This window comes from Mirounga angustirostris, unplaced genomic scaffold (assembly GCF_029215605.1).
Source record: "Mirounga angustirostris isolate CCGP_5_RB_7025 unplaced genomic scaffold, mMirAng1.0.hap1 SCAF_15, whole genome shotgun sequence".
In the NCBI taxonomy this organism is placed as follows: domain Eukaryota; kingdom Metazoa; phylum Chordata; class Mammalia; order Carnivora; family Phocidae; genus Mirounga; species Mirounga angustirostris.
In genome coordinates, this window is record NW_026991723.1 from 57,820,109 (window position 1) to 57,840,111 (window position 20,003).

The following is a 20,003-nucleotide window of genomic DNA, read 5'->3' on the forward strand; positions in this document are numbered from 1 at the left end:
CAAATAAATAAATAAAATCTTAAAAAAAAAAAAAAAAAAAAAAACCACGAGATAACCTGGCTGGCTCAGTTGGTAGTGTGCGACTCTTGATCTTGGGGTTGTAAGTTCAAGCCCCATGTTGGGTGTAGAGATTACTTAAAAAAATAAAATCTTTTAAAAAATATTTTTAAAAAAATAATAAAACCATGAGATACCATTACACATGTACGCACACAGAATGGTTACAATTTAAAAAATGCAGATAATGCCAGGGGTGCCTGGGTGGCTCGGTCGGTAGGGCGTGCAACTCTTGATCTCAGGGTTGTGAGTTCTAGCTCCACATTGGGTGTGGAGCCTACTTAAAAAAAATTAAAACATGGATGATACCAAATGTTGGTGAGGATGTGGAAAAACTAGAACTCTCATACACTGTGGGAATATAAAACATTATAGTTACCTTGGAAAATAGTTTGGCAATTTCTTAAAAAGTAAATGATAAGCTTATCATATGACCCAGCAATTCCACTCTAGGGAATCCTCCCAAGAAAAACAAAAACATATGTCTACACCAAGATTGGTATGCAAATGCTCATGGCAGCTCCAAAAATATTCATAATAGCTAAAAAAAAAAACAAACCTAAAAACAATCCAAACGTCCATTAGCTGATCATAGCCATACAACAGACTATGACTCAGCAATAAAGAGGCAAAAACTGATACATGCTTCAACATGAATGAACCTCAAAAAATTCTAAGTCAAAGTAGCCAGACCAAAAGACCACATATTTGATGATCCCATTTGTATGAAATGTCCAGAAAAGACAAATTTAGAAAAACAGAAAACAGATCAGTGGCCTACGGTGAAATTGGGGATCAACTGTAAACAAAGTATAGGAACTTTTTGGGAGTGATGAAAATTTTCTAAAACTAAATTGTGGCATTAGACAAGGTTTCTTACATATGAACACCAAAAGCACAAGCAACAAAAGAAATATAGGATGAACTGGACTTCATCAAAATTTTAAAATTTTGTACTACAAAGAACACGATCAAGAAAATGAAAAGACTAGGGCAGCTGGCTCAGTCCGTAGAGCATGTGTCTCTTAAATCTCAGAGTCAAGAGTTCAAGCCCTACCTTGGGTGTAGACACTACTTTAAAAAAAAAAAAAAAAAAAGAGGTGGCTCAGTCAGTTAAGCATCCACCTCTTGGTTTCAGCTCAGGTCATGATCTCAGGGTCCTGGGATCGAGCCCTGCCTTGGGCTCCATGTTCAGTGCGTCTGATGGAGATTCTCTCCCTCTGCCACTCCCCCCACTCACACACACTCTCTCTCAAATAAATAAATCTTAAAAAAAAAAAAAAATGAAAACACAACGCACGGAATGAATAAAATATTTGCAAATCATGTATCAGACAAGGTACTTACATCTAGAATATATAAACAATGCTTGTAAATCAAAAATTAGAAGAAAACCCAATTAATAAACGGAGAAAGGCTCTGAATGGACAGTTCTCCAATAAACACAAGAAAAATGCTCATTATCTTTAGTCATCAAGAACATGCAAACCAAAACCATGAGATACCACTTCTAACACCCACTAGGATGGTTAGAATAAAAAATAAATAATTGTACATAAAGGCATAGATGTGCAGAAATTGGTACCCTTGTACACTAAGAGAGAATATTAAGTGGTGCAGCAGCCTTGGAAAACAAATTGGCAGTTCCTCAAAAAGTTGAACATAGATGTACCATATGACCTAGCAATTCCACAGTATACCACTAGGTATAAACCAAAAAGAAATGAAAACATTATGTTCAAACAAAACTTGTACATGGATGTTCATAGCAGCATTATTTGTAAACACCAAAAGGTATAAAGAACCCAAATGGCCATCAATGGATGAATGGATAAACAAAATGTGATATATCCATGCAATAGAACATTATTTGGCCATAAAAAAGAAATGAAATACTGATACATGAGGCAACATGGATGAACCTTGAAAACATTAGGCTGAGTGAAAGAAGCCAGACCGAAAAGGATACATACTGTAGGATTCCATTTATATAAAATGTCCAGAATAGAAAATACAGTCAGAAAGCAGATTAGTGGTTGCCTAAGGTTAGGGATGGAGGAGGGGAGGGTGAGAGGGTGATAGGAAAATGTACTGACTTTCTTTTGGGTGTGATGAAAATGTTCTGAAATTGACTGTGCTGACAGTTGTACAACTCTGCGAATATACCAAAAATTACTGAATTGTGTACTTTAAATGGCCGAATTTTATGTGAATTATACCTCAGTAAAGCTCTTTAAAAAAATAATGAGTTAGTGTGGAACAGGTGCTTTGATGTCAATTAAGAGTCAGGGATAAGGGGCGCCTGGGTGGCTCAGTTGGTTAAGCGACTGCCTTCAGCTCAGGTCATGATCCCGGAGTCCTGGGATCGAGTCCCACGTCGGGCTCCCTGCTCAGCAGGGAGTCTGCTTCTCCCTCTGACCCTCCTCCCTCTCATGCTCTGTCTCTCATTCTCTCTCTCGCAAATAAATAAAATCTTAAAAAAAAAGAGTCAGGGATAAGAATTTTTAATAATATATCTTTCTCCAAAAGGATCTTGTAGTTAGATCAGGAGAAAAGGGAGTAGCCAATGGTTGGCAGACCAGCATATTTCCCTTAGGCTTCAGGAAAGCAGGCTCTCTGCAAAAAAAAAAAAAAAAAAGAGAGAGAGGGTGGAACCTGACACCCTAGGACAGGGTAAGGGACTGGAGTCTTGAAATCCTTCCCATGGGTGCTACGGATGAAATAAGGTCTTTTCTTCTCACAGAGGCACTGTGTGTTTGATGCTTTGGAATGGTATCCGCCAGATTGAAAGAGGCAAAGGGACTTTTTTCTAATTCATCTTTTAGTCTTAGCTGGGGCCTAACTTCTCTCTCATTATTAGCCTATTCCTGCCAGGGTTACCAATGTCCTATCCTCTAATTGCCTGAAACAGTAAACACTTCTCATCATCTTTCTGTTTGACCCATGTAGCACTAGAGACTATTAGCCAATAATAATTACAACTTTTCCTTTAGCTCCCACAGCAGTGAACGCCTTTCCTTCACAATCACTGCTATGCAGCGTGTCTTCTTTCTGCCAAGTAAAAGTGCTATTCCACAATTTTACATCTGTTCTTCTTTCATCTGTTTCATCTCCTCCTGTCTTGGACATTCTCAAACATCAAATCCCAGGCCTGATCCCTCTCCTGAGAGTCTCCCTGCACCCTCCTTTGATGGACATTTTCATGAGAATTTCATGCCAGCACTTCAATGTGACACAGTAGTGACGTGGATGGAGAGCACAAGACAAGCATTAAATGTATAGTTTTGGGGGTGCCTGGGTGGCTCAGTCGTTAAGCGTCTGCCTTAGGCTCAGGACATGGTCCCAGGGTCCTGGGATCGAGCCCTGCATCGGGCTCCCTGCTTGGCGGGAAGCCTGCTTCTCCCTCTCCCACTCCCCCTGCTTGTGTTCCCTCTCTTGCTGTGTCTCTCTCTGTCAAATAAACAAAATCTTAAAAAAAAAAAATGTATAGTTTTGGCTTCAAGTCGAGAATAATCAATGGGACAAGATGGAATGCTATGTCAGATGGGCCATTAGGTCTGATAAATGAGAGAACGCTAGGGTGGCCTCCACAGAAGTAAAGGGCAGAGGGTGTTCCAGAGTGAAAGAACCCAAGAGAGGAGGGAATACAGCACTGTTTGGGGTTTTAGACAGTGAGTCTGGGTACTCCATGATGCCTGGGCTTGTCTTTCCAGCCATCTCTGCTATCAGCCAAAGCATAAGATTTTAATAAAATATGTTACATGACAAAGAAAAATGGCAGGTGGGATGACAGGAGTGATTTGGGAAGAAGTAGCGTAAGTGAATTCAGACAACTTCAACCACTTCCCAAAGGTTTTCAGGTGTACCCAGGTCTGCATAAGATGGCTGATGTTATCTGTGCCTCATGGGAGGGGAGAATGACCCTCCCCCTAGTCCCTATAGGACAGTGGGGACTCCCCCACCTCTCAGACACACATATTTACATTAGTATTTTATTCTCCTTTGGAGGCCACCCTCCAAAGCAGGAGTTAGGAAGCAGGCCCCACTATGATTTTGAATTATAAAATAATAAAGTCCCGATGTCAGTAGCTCCTGGCTGCATGGTGGTAGGAAGTGTATAGCTAAGCCTCTCTTGCAGATGATCCAGCACCTATATAGGCCAGACTAGATTGTTCTCCAGCTCTCCCTGCGGCCAGAAGCCAGCATTAGCAGCCTAGGCTACCTCTGCTGGGTGAGAACTAGCTGCCTGAACCAGGAGCTCACAGCACCATCCACTCGCATCACCAAAGCTATGCCCAGGAACAGTCCCACGCTGCTCACAATAAAGCCCATGGCTTCAAAAACGAACCTGTAAAGAAAGGGAGAATTCTCAGGGGACACTGAGAGTAGGTCTAAAGCCTTTTCCTGAGACAAACCTGCCCACCCTGATGTTCATTCTTTCCTCCAAGCTTCACCCTCCCCAACACCAATACTTCTCAAGCAAATCCACTCACTTGGGGGCAAACACCTTCCAGACCATGAGATGCCTGCGGAGGATGGAGGCTGCCAAGGCACAGGCCAGAATCTAGGGAGGACAGGAAAGGTCAAGTTACTTGGGAAGGAGGAAACAGGTCAAAGGGAGGGTTGCCATAGGCCCCTGTGAAGAATGGGAGCAGTAGGAAAGTAGTGCATGTCAGTGGAAAAAAAGCTGGGTGAGGAGTTAGGAGACTTAACTCTTTTCCTGGCCCCACCATGACCTTGGGCAAGCACTATCCATCTGTGCTGATTACACTCAGGCTCTGCCTCCCAGGTTGGGAGGAAAATGCCAGTCACACCTTCTGCCTCTGAATGGAAGGGGGATCCGTGACCACAGCCTGGGAAAGAATCCTGGCCATCACCTCAGTTTTTCCAGTCTGTCCACTAATGGAGGAAAGCCCATATGCAACCAGCAGGGTCCAGATCTATCTTATAGGGGAGGAATCAATCCAAGACTAGGATTAAGGAGACCCAGGTTCAAGTCTCAATATAGCCCCTTGAGGCCATGGCCTTAGGCAACCATTTTGCTTATCTGTACTTCAGTCAAGGCTCTCTCCCAGGGTTTTGGCAAAGTATGAAAGAAAGAATGTGATGTACACAGATGAGGAAAGGGCACTAACTCCGGGATCTCTCCCTGCACCCACCTGAATGCCAAGGACAAAGAGGTACTTGAGGCCCAGCTGCAGCAGTGCTGCATTGAAGTGATGAGGTGCATCCCGGAGCCGCATCTCCATCAGTGGCTCCTCCTCCTCCTCAGGCCTGACTCTGGCTTCAGCTTCATTCCTCCCTAGGGGCTGCCACCTCTTCCGGGGCCCTTGACTCTCACAGAGGAAAGGCCAGAGCAGAAGCAATGGGCAACCTACTGCCTCAGAGGAAGGCAGGGCTAGAATCAGTGGAGGACCTAGGGACCAGGCCACCCTGGCCGCCAACCACCCTAGTTGACCGAGGCTCCAATTAGCATTGGCCAAGAGGTGCCAAAGATCCAACAAAATCACATCTCCCCACTCAAATCCAGGAGTTTCCTTTCCTTCCAGAAAGTCAGAGTAAACAATGGAAGCAAGAGAGGAATGAGGTACCTGCAAAGAGGAGATGGGAGGCAAAGGTGTTGGCTCCCACCAGCAGAGCAGGCAGCCAGGTGGAGGAGCCATGACCCTCTGGGAATCCCACGAAGGCTGCGTGCCAATGAATGGCTGGAAAGACAGGCTGGTGGCCCATGGAGTAGAAGGTCTGCGTGGCCATGAGGGCCCAAGCAGAGACTGCCTGCCATGGCACAGTAAAAGGACCTGGGGGAAGACAGATACCTCTTCACAGTCACATCCCATTCACTAAGCCATAGCCTACAGCCTCATGGTCATACACTCCTACTACTTCAGTGCTAGATACACACACATGCCCCTCACTCCAGCCTCCTTACATTCAGCACTCTGCTATTCTAATTCCCTCTTTGGCACTAAGCCTCCATTTCTCTAATCTGAACTGTGGTCCATCTCTTCCTCTCATATACACACAGCTCACTACATCAGGAAATGCACTCCATGAAGATGCAGCATTCCCACTGAGTCTTGGAAAAAAAAAATGAGTCTTGGAAAATGAGTCTTGGAAAAAAAATTAATTAAAAAAAAAAAAAATGAGTCTTGGAGTACTCCTGTCTCCCTCCTTCATGAACTTTGCTGGCCCTGAGAGCCAGTGACAGGGTTCAATTAGCTTGGCTACATCAGGAAGACCCTCCCAACTGTGTGAAGAATCAGAGGAATAACACCTCCCTGAAAACAAGAGGGGCCGACGTCACATCACTACCGTCCTTGGATGAATCAGGGCTGAGAAATGTATTTACCAGGGGTGGTGATGGGTATCCCAGCAGCAAGCAGATGCAGGAGAAGGAAGCTCTGCAGAAACAGAAGCAGGAACACAAGGCTAATGCGCTCTGCGTGCAATAGCAGAAGTGGGAAGGCCAAGAGAGTGAGAGCCATGACCATAGCAGCTGAGTAGACACTCCCCAGGTGACAGGCCGCCACAGTCAGGGGACCTTGGGATTTGGTCCTCTCTAGACGGCCCCGGAACGCCTCCTGCATATGTCGGTAGATCTGAGGTACCACATAATCCAGGTCAGCCCGAGAAGTGGGGGGCCCTGAGAAGGGAGTGAGGACAGTCCTGGTCCTTGGGGCACCCGTCGTAGCCTTCACCAGCACTGTCACAGGCCTCCAGAGCAGCAGTATGAGCCCTGAAGCAGCCAGCCCTGCCACAACCCTAGGCAGCACAACCGACGCCCCAGCAACCAAGGCCCGGAGACGCGGGGGTGCTTCATCTGCCCCCGACACCAGTGCCCAGTAGGCAGCAGTGCCCAGTGCCATCAAGGGCAGCCCCCAGCGCACAAAGAGCACAGAGGGCTCAGGGCTCTTGAGATTGCTGTAGCGGCGAAGCCACAGGCGCACGGCAGCTAACAGGGCTACCAAAGCCCCCACACAAGCTCCATACCACAAATTCTTGGCTCGACCACCCACCATGGATGCCAAGGGATTCAGCCAGGGAGAGGAATGGCAAGCAGGTGTCTCTTCAGGGCAGCGATGAAAAAGCCCAGCTAGCCTTATACATAAAAGCAACCCGACTCCAAGTCCCAGAGCATGTGTGCCATTGTGCCGTGGTGGGCCTGTCGAGGCCGAAAAGCAAAGGCGGGGTATTGTGAGCAGCTTAGGTGGCAGCAGCTTGCCCTCCCAATGAAGCTGGGCAATCAGGAGCAGGATGAGTGAGCCCAAAAGGAAGGGGGTGGCCCTGGCCTCAGCTACAACAAAGCTATCAGAGAAGAAAGCAGCAAAGCGAATGAGCAGGAATAACAGGACAGGCCCAGGGATGGGAAGCAGGGCTACCAGGGGCCTCCTGGACCCCCAGCCAGCCCAGGCTTTCCACAGAAAAGGCAGGAGTGAGCCTGCTGCAGCCATGGCCCCTAGAACCACTGGATCCAGCTTCAGCCCAGTAGTTGTCAAGAGTCCAGCACACACTATGGTACCAGCCAGACCACAGGCCATGGGTGTTAGGAGGGGGCGGTAGCAGAAGCCTGGGGATGTTGCCCACTGGGATACCAGCAGGCAAAGAAAGCAGGCAGCAGCCATGAGAGCAGCACCCCCTGCCATGCGGCCCAGAGAGAAACGAGCCCAAGACTGAATGCATATGGCCCGAACTCCCCGCAGGAACTGCTGCAGCTCAGTAATCACAGTCTGCAGTGCTGCCTCAGCCCCCTGGGGCCTCTGCAGGAGCCGCTGGTAGTCAGCAGAGGCCTTGGAGAAAAGGGTCTGCAGCCGATGAAGCTCCTTAACTTGAAGGTCCTGAGCAGCAGCTGAGTAGGTGTGAAGAAATCGGGATACCTGGCAAAAATGGTCAGAGACCAAGGGAAGACATCAGAGATATAAACCAGGACAGAGGCAAGGATAGGTGTTACCAAAAGGGGTATCTGGAAATCAGGGACTTGAACTCTGTCCAGGACAGGGAAGAAGGGAGGGATAATGGAAGGAAGACATGGCTATGGAAGGTGGGATTAAGACTGAACAAATGACAATGGATTGATCACTATGCTTCTCCTATGCCCACCCTAGCTCTGTCACCTGGAAGCCCAGCCCATCACCTACCTGCTGGGCATTGAGATGGAGAGCCGAGGCTTGGGCCAGAGCAGAGGAGTGAGGCTGGGAGTCTTCAACCTCTGAGAACAGCTCAGCCATTACCTCCCCGATGTTCCCAAATGGAATGGGCAGGCCCAGCAGCAGGGCCAGCGTAGGCACAAGGCTGATTTGAGGAACTATCTCCGGCTCCTAGAGGAAAAGGAGAGGGGCCAATGGGTTCACCACAGAGCTGAGGTCAGGATTTGGGAGGGAAGACATAGGGACCCGGGTAGGAAATGAGTGGGGGATGCCCAGAGTCATGAATTTGGGGGCCTAAAACGGAGGGAGCCACAAGAATGCTGTGATCATGACTCGGCTGAATACCGAGACCAGACAAAGCACACCCCAGGCCTCACCTCTGGTGGGGCACCAGGAAAGAGGGCTTTGGGACTGTAGAGAAAAAGTGCAGCCGAGATCTCCAGCTCACTGTCTCCTCCATGGTCCCCAGTCATGGTCATCCCATGGTCCCCAATCACGACCAGCAGTGTGTCATTTTCCAGACGCTCCACAAGTCCCCTGAGGGCCAGGAAATATGTCAGGAGGTAGGAATGGATAAATATTTTCCTGGGAGACCCATTCAGCCCCAGCCATAACTTCCATTAGGAGGGCCTAGACAGGGGTGCCTGGGTGGCTCAGTCGTTAAGCGTCTGCCTTCGGCTCAGGTCATGATCCCAGCGTCCTGGGATCGAGCCCCGCATCGGGCTCCCTGCTCGGCCAGGAGCCTGCTTCTCCCTCTCCCATTCCCCCTGCTTGTGTTCCCTCTCTAACTGTCTCTCTCTCTCTGTCAAACAAATAAATAAAATCTTAAAAAAAAAGGAGGCCCTAGACATTTGGCAAAGAGATACCTCTTCAGTCATGACCCTACTGCCCAAAGCCACATGTTTAGTTACTCAAGATGGATGAGACCCCTAGCTTCAGAAAAATGCCTAGGAAAGACAGAATTCAGGAGGAAGAAGGCTCCAAGATAAAGACTTTTTCTCTTGGGCCAATATATCCTAAGATTCTCAGACACAAACCCACTCCCCCAGCCAATATCCCACACTCACTGGATCACCTGGTCCATTTGGCTAAGTTTCTTGGCCATTTCAGGGTGATGAGGGCCATACTTGTGGCCACAGTGATCCACACCCAGGAAGTGAGCAATCAGCATATCCCATTCACCACTGTCCACTGTGAAAGGAAGAACACTGAGCACAAGGGACTAAGGCCCACTCCTCAGCCCCAGCCAGGCTCTGACACTATGTGAAGGGACACAATCCCAGGCCACTGTACCCATGGGAAGCTTAGAATTTGTGACCTGAAGCAGCCCTCCCCAGCTCCCAGTCTTAGTCAGGCCTGCATCTGGCCCCATGCTCACTGGTTGGATAGAGGTGTTCCAGGATGCCATTGTCCACTGTGTGCAGGTCTCTGACATTGAAGGATGGGAAGAAGAAAGCTTGGGAGAAAGCTCCAGGAAATAGATCTTTCCAGGTATCATCTCCCATGAAGACCACACGCCTTCCTGCAGGGACATGAGAGTGCGTTACAGCCTGAGCAAGAGTCAAGGCAGAGGGAAAGAGAAGAGGAAGCCCTTTAAAGACTTATCAGAAATCTCAACCATGCACTCAAAGGCACAGCAATTCCATCCAGCAACTCTTTATCCTTCAAGGCCTAAAATGTTCTGCCAGGAAGCTTTCCCTGATAACCATACTTTCGCCAATAACCAGACTTCTCACTCCTTGTTTCTACAAAAAGCTCTGCTAGTTCTCAGTCTCTGGCTATCTTTGCTACACTGTTTTTCCCGGGTATATGCTGCTTTTTTCAAGTCAGTGAGTGGACAGGGCATGGACCCTCTGCACTCTCCTCCAAACTTGTGAGAATACCAGACTCACACCTTCTCCTCTTCATTGCTCTACTGCCCCTGAGAGCTCCCCAAAAGTAAAACCAACACTCCATGCAAATTAGAAATTCCAGAAGGACAAAGCCCACACCTGCACTTGCTGCATGCAGGGCCCTGGTCTCTTTCTCTTCCCCCGTCCTCCCCCAGCATAGTATAGCATCCAGCTGAGCACCCAAAGTTCTGGCTCGCTGACTTCTAAAGAGAAAATATGCTATGGGATTCCTGGCCTCCAAAGGGGCCCAAACTAACCTGCACTGGCGAGTTGCTTCATGAGATTGTCTTCCACTATGGCATAGCTGGCAAAGTTACTGCCGGCATCGATGAAGGTAGGCAGTGAGCCTGTGGTGAGGGCCTTGAGGCGCTGCATGGTGGTGGTGGGGGGATCAGCCTTAGATTGGTAGAGCCGGGCATGGTGGGGTTGAATCTCCAGGATCCTCTGCAAGGAGTCCAGTTTGCCCAGGAAGGGCAGAGAGACAGGAGGCTCTCCAGGACTGTGTGAGGGCTGGGGCTGGGCAAAGTCAAATCGCAGAGCATCTATCAGCACCAACACAAGCCGAGAGAATCGAGAAGCCATCCAGCAGGCCCCAGGCTTCCCTTGGCTCCCCCATGGCAGGGACCCAGGGCCTGGAGGCTCTTGGCAGCTGCTATGGTTGGTGAGTTCCAAACGGGTGAGCAGGAAGCCACTGGTGAAGAGAGCAATGCCAGCGTAGAAGAGGAAGCAGACCCAGGCCAGGAAGAGCAGCACCGAGATCTTCTGCATCCTGCTGGTAGCGGGGAGGGAATTCATCACTGTGGGGTAAAGAACCAATGGATATTCTGGTCCCTCAATACAAAGCCCAGCTAGAATCACTTCCTCTTGGAAGCCTTCCGGAAGATAAACAGCCCCATAGCCAACCCAATACAATGTTCCTCTCCACCAGTTATACCAGTGTTTCTGAAAGTGAGGTCCGCAGACTATGGGCATCAACCTGGAGCAGCTGTCTAAAATGCTTATTTCCAGGCCCCACCCCAGATCTACTTAATCAGGATCTTTGGGGGTGGAGCATAGGGATTTGCACTTGTACTCCCGGAGATTCTAATGATGAAAAGAACAGTCCACGAGGGAAACTTATTCCTAGTGGTAGAATGCTCTCCGACAGTTCATTTTTCCACCTCTCTCCTTGCCAATCTCAACACCCCTGGGGTGGCCAGGGCTCGCAGCCGCAGGGAAACCCGGGCCGGACTGACGGCGCCGCCTGGTGGGGACCAAGAGGGCCAAGGGGAGGAGTCACGCTCCGCTTCCAGATAGCCAGGATCGCCAGGAGACCGGAGTCGCGACCTACCCCGCGCAGCCAAGCAGAGTCGCAGGGTCTAGAGCCGGTGGGGCCTCGCGGGGACCCACACGTCCGGACGGCTCTGCTTCCTCTGGTGGATACCCGGCCTTCTCTTGGGTACCCTGGCTTCGGTACTTGGCACGCCAGGCTGCGAGCTGCGGGGGATGGTTCCCTTCGGGAAAGGTGAGTGAAGAGAACGGAGTGCGAGCAGATTCTCGGAGACCCTGGCTCACCTTGAACGGCGCCCGGAAGCGCAGCGGCGACGCCTGCACACGGGCACCACAGACAAGCGCACGCCGGACAGAGCGGCCTGTGGGGGCCTCAGCGCCATCTGCTGGCGCCTCCGAAGAAGTTCGGCAAGAAGCGCAGGGCGGGCCACAGACGGAGTTTGATGAGAGATCATAGCAACTTAGGAGAATTAGGGGCAAGGAACTAAACTAAAAGAGCTCAGGGAAGCACTGGTCATTCTTGGTTAAGACTAAGAGCGGCCTTTTGGAATCAAACTTAGCTTGAATCCTAGCTCTGCCACTCACTAGCATTATTGGGCATTACCTCATCTGTAAAGTAGGGATAAGTAATATTTATTTTCTCCTTTTTGCTTAGCTGACACCAACTGATAGATTTTATTATTCCTCCTCTTCATGTCTTTCACTGTATCTTCCAACTCAGTAATTGAAAAAATAATCCAGTTTAAAAATGGGCAGGGGCGCCTGGGTGGCTCAGTCGTTGAGCGTCTGCCTTTGGCTCAGGTCATGATCCCAGGGTCCTGGGATCCAGCCCCACATCGGGCTCCCCGCTCGTTGGGAAGCCTGCTTCTCCTTCTCCCACTTCCCCTGTTTGTGTTCCCTCTCTCGCTGTCTCTCTCTGTGTCAAATTAAAAAAAAAAAAAAAAAGGTCAAAGGTGGGGCAACAGGCAGGCTCAGTTGGTACAGCATGCAACTCTTGATCTTGAGGTCATGAGTTCAAGCCCCACATCGGGCATAGAGCCTACTTTAAAAAAAAATAAAATTTTTAAATGGGCAAAGGAGGGGCGCCTGGCTGGCTCAGTCAGAACATGTGACTTTTGATCTCGGGGTTGTGAGTTTGAGCCACGTTGGGTGTAGAGAGTACTTAAATAAATAAAACCTTAAAACAAAAACATGTTTTTTAAAAATAAATAAATAAAATACAAATGGGCAAAGGATCTGAATAGACCTTTCTCCAAAGAAAATATACATATGACCAATTAACAGGAAAAGATGCTCAACATCATTAACCATGAGGGGAATACTAGAAATACCACTTCATACTCACTAAGATGGCTATAATAGAAAAGACAAATAACAAGTATTGGCATGGATGTGGAGAAATTTGAACCCTCATACACTGCTTTTGGGATTATAAAATGGTGCTTTGGAAAACAGTGTGGCAGTTCTTCAGAAGGTTAAATATACAGTTACCATATGCCCCAGCAATTTCACTCCTAAATATAAATCCAAGAGAAATGAAAAGCTTATATCCACACAAAAACTTGCACATGACAGTTCACAGCAGCAAAACAACCCAAATGGCCTTCACTGATAGATAGATAGATAGATAGATAGATAGATAGATAGATAAACAAAATATGGTATATCATACAATTGAATATTGTTCGGCCATAAAAAGGAATGAAGTACTGCTACGTGCTATTACATGGATGAAACTTAAAAATATTGAGTGAAAGAAGCCAATCACAAAATAGCATTTTATATTATTCCATTTACATAAATACATAAAGCTACAGGGATAGTGAGTTAGTGGTTTCCTAGGACTGGGGGAAAAGAGGCGTAACTGCTAATGGATACAGAGTTTTAGTGGTGGGGTAGGGATGAAGAGGAGATAATGAAAATGTTCTAAAACTGTGATGGTTGCACAACTCCGAATATACTACAAATTACTGAATTTACACTTTAAATGGGTGAATTGTATGTGAATTACATCTTAGGAAAGCTACTATTAAAAAAATTTATTTATTTATTTATTTATTTGAGAGAGACAGAGAGAGCATGAGTGGGGAGGAGAGGGAGAAGCAGGCTCCCTGCGGGGCTCAATGACCTGAGAGACCATGACCTGAGCCAAAGGCAGACACTTAACCAACTGAGCCACCCAGGCGCCCCTCAGTAAAGTTACTATTAGAAACAAAAATCCTCTCTGCTGGTTTCATTTCACAGTAAAGCCCAAGTTCTTATAGTAGTCCTACATGGCCCTACAAGTCTATACACCAGCTCTGGCTTCCCTCTCTGATTTATCTAGCTGCCACTTCTTTGCTTCCTTAACTCTGTTCCATCTACTGTAGCTCTTTCGCTCTTCCAGTTATAATGGCCTCAAAGGCCATCGCATTTAGAATCTCCAGTCAGCGTTACTCCCAAGTGCCCAAATGGGTCTTCCCCTCATCTCCATATCTAAGATCAAATTTAACATCCAGAGGCTTCCTGGAATGCTCTACTTACTGTTACAGATTACAGCCTCCTCCCCAATTCCCCACCTCCCTCCTTTCTTTTCTTCTATAGCACAACTCACCATCATGCGAAATACTAAACATCTTATTAATGATTTGTCCCTTCCAAATAGAACTTAAAACTCATTGAGAGGTACCTGACTGGCTCAGTGGGTAGAACGTATGACTTGTTCTTGCAGTTTTAAGTTTGAGCCCCAAGTTAGGTGTAGACATTACTTAAAAATAAAATCTTAAAAAAGAAAAATAAAATCTTAAAAGGAAAAACAATGCTCTCATTGAGAGCAGGGAATTTAGTTCTTCATTATTATATCCTTAGTGCCTGGCATGTATTTGGGGTTCAATAGTTATCAAATGGATACATGAATAAATTCTAATTCAGACATATGTTGAAAAATGTCATCCCCTGGGCGCCTGGGTGGCTCAGTTGGTTAAGCGACTGCCTTCGGCTCAGGTCATGATCCTGGAGTCCCTGGATCGAGTCCCACATCGGGCTCCCTGCTCGGCAGGGAGTCTGCTTTGTCCTCTGACCCTATCCCCTCTCATGTGTTCTCTCTCTCTCAAATAAATAAATAAAATCTTAAAAAAAAAAAAAAAATGTCATCCCTCCACCTCCATCCCGATGGCTCCTTACTTCATGAAGTTCAGGCCTCATCACCCCCTCCAGGATTGTTGAGGCCGCCTTCTTACTGCCCTTCAGTTTCCCATCTCTCCTTCAAATACCCTGTCCACATTGCAACAGGACAGACGTATCTAAAACACTAAAGTGACTACCTTAATCTTCCTAAAAGAAATCCTGGGAAGGGGGGAAAAAAAAAAACCCTTCATGGATCCCTCCTTACCCTAAGGCTAGAGTCCAAATTCTTCAGTACTCTATCTCCCTGTGCCGTGGACCTTGCCATACAATTACACACCCTAATATCCCACCCTTCAGCCTTAGCAAACTCTGAATGTTCCAACTTCTCTGGAACTGTGGGCCTTTGCATATTCTAGTCCCAAACCCTAGCCTGGTGAAGACATTAATTTTTCCAGCCTGAGCTCAATGGCAGAGTTGGCAGTCTTGTTGCCCACAAGCTGACATGTACCTCCCTCCAGGATCCCTCAATCAGAACTTTCTTCTATCATAGCACTTATCACTTTGTATCTGTTTTCTTGTCTGTCTTCCCTGCCCAACCTGAGTCTGTGAAAGCAAGAACCACTGGGTCTAAACTGCTTTTGTAACCTACATCTAGCACTGAGCTTGGCACATGGTAGACAGCATGACATTTTTGAAGGAATAAGTGTCTTCAGTCCCTGAAAAACCTTTAAGCATTCAGCAGTACTTATCCTGCCAGGGTAGTACTGTTTCCCCTAAAAAATCCCCCCAGGAGTGTCTGCTGGATGGCTCAGGCGACTTTTTTTTTTTTTAAGATTTTATTTATTTGAGAGAGAGTGTGCACACACATGCGAGCAAGGGAAGGGACAGAAGGAGAGGAAGAAGCAGGCTCCCCGCTGAGCAGGGAGCCCAATGCAGTACTCAATCCCAGGACCCCAGGATCATGAACTGAGCCAAAGGCAGATGCTTAAAAGACTGAGCCACCCAGGTGCCCCAAACAGTTTACTTTTTATCTTGAGGTTGTGAGCTCAAGTCCCACATTGGGCATGGAGCTTACTTAAAATAAAACCAATCCCCTCAAACACCTGCTCAAATTCACATCCCCATAGTTAGCAGGAGGGAGAAATACACTCCCCAGCTGGCAGTCAGTAGACCTGTGGCTTAATCCTTCCACCCTATCCCAAAGCTTCTCCTGAAGACAGAAAGGATGATTTTATTTATACGAGGTTCATTCATTCTTACTGGTGGAGGAATCAGCTTCCCAGACCTGAGAGGACTGGAGGATGGAAGTGGACATCCAAGGGAAACACTGGTGACTTTCCTAACTTCATTCCCCAAACAAAGAGGACAGTTTCTGGTTTGCCATTGGCAAGTTTATTACATGATTAAAGTTCAAATAAAAAAATAATAACAAAATCTTGCCAGGGAAGCTAGAGCCAGAGTCTGGGAGTACGGTTTCCCTGTCCCCAGCCTCCCTGGCCAAGCCCAGCTCCATTAACTCAGTTTGACGCGATCAAATTCCTCATCAAGACTTGCATCTGTGCCCTGGACATCTCTGCTGCTCCCACTGGAGACTGAGTCCTGGGCCCCTGGCACTGGGGCTTTGGTGAGGGCCCCATACACACCCATGGCCTAAGAAGAGGGACAGAGAGTGAGCCATGAGGACACATGGCAGAAGGCACAGCCCAACCCACCAATGACTAAAAAGAAAGTGGGGCTGGGTCCAATAAGGTTGTTTTCCTTTCTCTCTCTCTCTCTCAAGACTCAAACTTTAGAGTTGATTCTAGGAATCTTATAAACTATCAGAACAGGGTCACCCTCAGAATACCGGTAGAGATATCCACCAAAAAAAGAGACATCTCAAGAGCAACCCTATCTCCAGGGGTAAGGGGGGGAGGGTGTCTCATTCTTAGAGATTTATTCTCTACAGAGACTAACAGGAGGTCTAGGTCTCAGGGTACTCGGAAGGCCTCTATGGTGTGTAAGTTGTAATGGTGGTGATGGGGGGGGGGTCAGTTTCTAGCACTGGTGTTCTGTGCTGGGTCCTCAGGGCACTCTAACCTGAGCCACCATACTGCTGACATCGCCGGGGTTGGAGGGCAGCAGGATAGTGTTGGAGTCCTTGGCCAGTTTGGAGAACGCACTGACATACTGCTCAGCCACAGTCAGTGAGGCTGCTGCATCTCCATTCTGTGGCCACAGAAGGGATAAAAACACAGATCACAGACTTAGAGAAGGGGGTGGGGGCAGGGGGTAGGTGGAGGGGGGTAAAAAGAAGTCAGATTCCTGGGAAGAGGATCAGATCACAATGCAGATCACAATACAAGAGATCATGTAATCTGGCTCAATGGAACCCACAAAAGCAGGAACTTCTCCCAAGGGTAGATGAGAAAACCTCTTCCACTGTCAATTCCTGTTCCTAACTCCCACCCAGAGGCCTCTTACATGTTGTGTCAGAGCTGCAGCCAGGATCTGAATAGCTTCAGCCTTAGCCTTGGCCTTGGCCAGAACTGCACTGGCCTCTCCTGGAAGAAAAGAGACAAAGCTTTACTCATGAGGTCAGGGTACCTCAAAGCTCCTGTCACAGCACCAACCCTCAAAGGTCCATGCCCTGCTCCTCCCTCAGCCTCTACCCTCTGCGGACCTGCAGCTTGATTTATTTGTTCAGCCTTTTCCGCCTCGGAGGCCAGGATCTGTGCCTGCTTCTTCCCCTCTGCCACGTTGATGGCTGACTCTCGGGTCCCCTCAGACTCTAGAACTGTGGCCCGTTTCCGCCTCTCTGCCTCCACCTAGAAGCCCCCAACAAGCCCCATCAACAAGAAGCCAGAGTAAACTCTTACACAGACCTGCAATTGTACCCATCATGATAGGGAAGGGAGTCCAGGTCCCCATGAGGCTGGAGCATCCTGAAGTCCTCTTCCCCATCCCTCCCTGGCCCCCACCTGCATCTGCATGGACTCTTTCACCCGGGGTGGCACATGGATATCCTTGATCTCATAACGGAGGCAGCGAATGCCCCAGCAATCAGCAGCCTGATTGATGGCGTCCACAATGCTAGCATTCAGGGACTCCCGCTCCTGGAAAAAAAGAAGCATAAATTCCATGGCTTCAATCCACTTATCAAGGGTCTAAGCTGAGAAGTGCCTCTGACTGATCTTGAACCCCAGAAAGGACTGACTGCAAGATATGTGTCTTCCAACACTAACTCTGGCTCAGATACCCTTACCCGGAAGACTTTGTCCAGAGAGAGTTTGCCGAGCTCTGATCTCATGGTCGTCTGAGCCAGCTGTGTGACAGCATACTCAGGGTCCTCCACACCATAGCTTGCCTGAAAAGGGCATGGATAGTGTAAGAAGCTTGAGTGCAGGATTTTAGTGAGAAAAGCAACTCAGAAGCTGAATAAAGCAAGTAGCAGATACCTTGTAAGGGTCCATGATTCGCAGATAAAGGACTCCATCGATTTGCAGAGTTACATTGTCTACAGGTACAGGAATGGGAGAGAAAAGGAGGAAAATCAGGCCTCCAATTTCCAATCAACTCTTTCTCCTGAGCTCTGGATCTCCTGCAACCACATCCTAATGGTCTCAGAGCACCCGTGTCACCCTGCACCCCTCACCAAGAGTCACAGCCGACTGCTCAGGCACGTTGATGACAATTTCCTTGAGACTCTGCACATATCGGATCCGGTCTAACACAGGGATGAGGATGTTCAAGCCCTGGGAAGAGGAGTCATGGGTCCTCAGAAGAATGAGGGTTGTAGGGTTGGGATCCAAGCTAGGCCTGGAGTGGGTATGGAATCAACATATGGAACATTCCAAGTAAAGCAGAAAGCTGGGGGTGTCAATGGTAGGGAAGCCCATGAGAATAGGAATACAAGGCTGCACATCTGAATGGCGGGGAGAGTCAAGGGAATGGGAGCCAGCAGAGTAGCAGACAGGCGAAGCTGAGAGTGGACAGGGGAGATACCCAAGAACGGAACCTGTGGGATGCCAGAGTGAACAGGAAAAGATGGTAACATGGTTATGAAGTTCAGCAGCCTGGGGCCTGCTAGGTCTGGCTGGGGGAGTTAGAAGCCAAAGGTGGGCGCAGGCTCGAAGGAGATCCCACCCCATTCGCCATGTCATGAGGGAATTCGGCATCAGGCTGGCCCTGAGTGGGCAGAAGAGGTTCTCACAGGCTCCAGGATCCGATGGAATCGGCCCATTCGCTCCACCACCCAGGCCTCCTGCTGCGGCACAAACAGTACCACGGTGTTTCGGGGCAATCCAGAGGAGGCGCGACGCGGAGCACGGCCAGAAGCCTGTACGGAGCCCTAAAGAGAAGTCAAGGATTAGCTGAGACCCCAGCCGGCGGGGCACCCCGCCCCTCTCGGCGCCTGTCCAGGGGGCATCTCCCTAAACCGCGACCCTGAAGGGTCCTCGGAGAAGGAACTCACGTGGGTACCATGACCTCTGACCCCAGTTCCCTCACCAAACTTGGAATTCCGCTTCTTCCCAGTAAGGACCCAGGTGATCTCTGGCCTGACCCTTGGAGGAGGCCCCGCACTCACCCTCAGCAAAAGGGCCCCAGTCCCCCGAGCCGCGCGCGCCAGCATTTCCCACGGCCGAAGGACCTCCGGAACCAACGAGACGGGGAGCAGAGAGGTCGCTCTAGAAGCCGGGACCCGAGCCTTTCCTCCTGTATTTCCACGCCCCCAGACGTACTTCCGTCTGTCTGCCTCCCGCCCCCAACCTCAGCCAATCAGCGTTACCTGGCTGAAGCGTTTATCAAATTGTTTCCTTGGCTATGCAGACCCGCTAGAGAAGGCCCGAAGCTGGAAATCGTTCTCGTTGACCAAGCCCAAGATCCCGGACATGGTGACCGTAGAGGCTACTTTCCACGTGCAGCTGGCCCAGAAACACCTCCCACCGAGTTCTTTACCTCCACCCGAGACTTAGTTTACCCTTCTGAGCATATAAACGCCCTTGTCACCATAGCGACCAGGGGATCGGAGCTCTTTGCCACGGTTGCCATAGTGATATTGTCAGGTAGTCCTGCTGTGTTGTACCCAGCCCTCCCACTAGGGACTGACTCCATTCCCGTTGCCATGGTGACTGGGCCTAATAATGCCTAGTGATTGGGCTGAGATTCCCCTTCCCCTCTTTTCCCAAAGCACCATAGCTTTTTCTACCTCTTTTGACCTCTTCCCAGAGTCTATGAGGCCTAGTCCCCTTGCATAGAGTCCAGCACACAACCCCTATGTTCAGCCTTCTCTGGATCATGTCATTCTACACACATCCCTGATGCTCTGGCACATCTTTTAAGGACTTGCATAATCACTCTCATTTTACATTTCAGGGCACTTAAGTTCAAGGGGGGCTAAAATCAATAACAATAGAACCAGAATAGGAATTCAGGTCTACATTCAGAGAGTTCAGCTTTTGTGGCTGAACCTTCCCCACCACCCCACCCCATTTATCTGAAAAGACTAAGACCAGCTCCTAAGAATCATTAGGACCTTGCCTAAGACTTCATGGCC

The 20,003-nt window shown here is 48.6% G+C and overlaps 2 protein-coding genes across 4 annotated transcripts; both read right to left on the bottom strand.

Annotated features, from left to right (window-relative positions):
- Positions 1–1,033: 1,033 nt before the first annotated feature.
- PIGO (phosphatidylinositol glycan anchor biosynthesis class O) lies at positions 1,034–17,187 on the bottom strand. Of its 3 annotated transcripts, XM_064579002.1 has the most exons (12): positions 17,130–17,187; positions 16,931–17,010; positions 10,351–10,862; positions 9,580–9,723; positions 9,269–9,392; positions 8,579–8,738; positions 8,193–8,372; positions 6,407–7,931; positions 5,649–5,855; positions 5,217–5,434; positions 4,551–4,621; positions 1,034–4,405 (listed from the first exon to the last, which is right to left on the bottom strand). In XM_064579002.1, coding segments are annotated over exons 2-12 (3,273 nt in total). In that variant the 5' UTR covers positions 16,933–17,010; positions 17,130–17,187; the 3' UTR covers positions 1,034–4,275. The 3 variants fall into 3 exon arrangements, with proteins under 3 accessions (XP_064435072.1, XP_045738569.1, XP_045738568.1); XM_045882613.3 differs by lacking the exons at positions 16,931–17,010; positions 17,130–17,187 and adding an exon at positions 11,424–12,115 and having other exon boundaries at positions 10,351–10,865; XM_045882612.3 differs by lacking the exons at positions 16,931–17,010; positions 17,130–17,187 and adding an exon at positions 11,424–12,114.
- Positions 15,837–19,192, bottom strand: STOML2 (stomatin like 2). The gene is made up of 10 exons (XM_045882615.3): positions 19,035–19,192; positions 18,660–18,797; positions 18,102–18,201; positions 17,905–17,963; positions 17,712–17,813; positions 17,428–17,562; positions 17,130–17,274; positions 16,931–17,010; positions 16,547–16,675; positions 15,837–16,117 (listed from the first exon to the last, which is right to left on the bottom strand). Exons 1-10 carry the CDS (start codon positions 19,077–19,079, stop codon positions 15,980–15,982), a joined length of 1,071 nt encoding a protein of 356 aa, XP_045738571.1. The 5' UTR covers positions 19,080–19,192; the 3' UTR covers positions 15,837–15,979.
- Between the last annotated feature and the right edge of the window lie 811 nt (positions 19,193–20,003).

What these genes read in the sequence shown, in the direction of transcription:
- PIGO (XM_064579002.1), bottom strand. An exon ending in TCCATCTCAATGCCCAGCAG is followed by an intron (nt 7,932 to 8,192) that starts GTAGGTGATGGG and finishes CATTTTTGCCAG; the next exon opens with GTATCCCGATTTCTTCACAC. An exon ending in CTCCCATCTCCTCTTTGCAG is followed by an intron (nt 5,435 to 5,648) that starts GTACCTCATTCC and finishes CCTCTGAGGCAG; the next exon opens with TAGGTTGCCCATTGCTTCTG.
- STOML2 (XM_045882615.3), bottom strand. Translation starts at nt 19,079, where the DNA reads ATGCTGGCGCGCGCGGCTCGGGGGACTGGGGCCCTTTTGCTGAGG. An exon ending in GCAGTCGGCTGTGACTCTTG is followed by an intron (nt 17,964 to 18,101) that starts GTGAGGGGTGCA and finishes CTGTACCTGTAG; the next exon opens with ACAATGTAACTCTGCAAATC. An exon ending in TCAGCAGTATGGTGGCTCAG is followed by an intron (nt 16,118 to 16,546) that starts GTTAGAGTGCCC and finishes CCCTCTTCTTAG; the next exon opens with GCCATGGGTGTGTATGGGGC.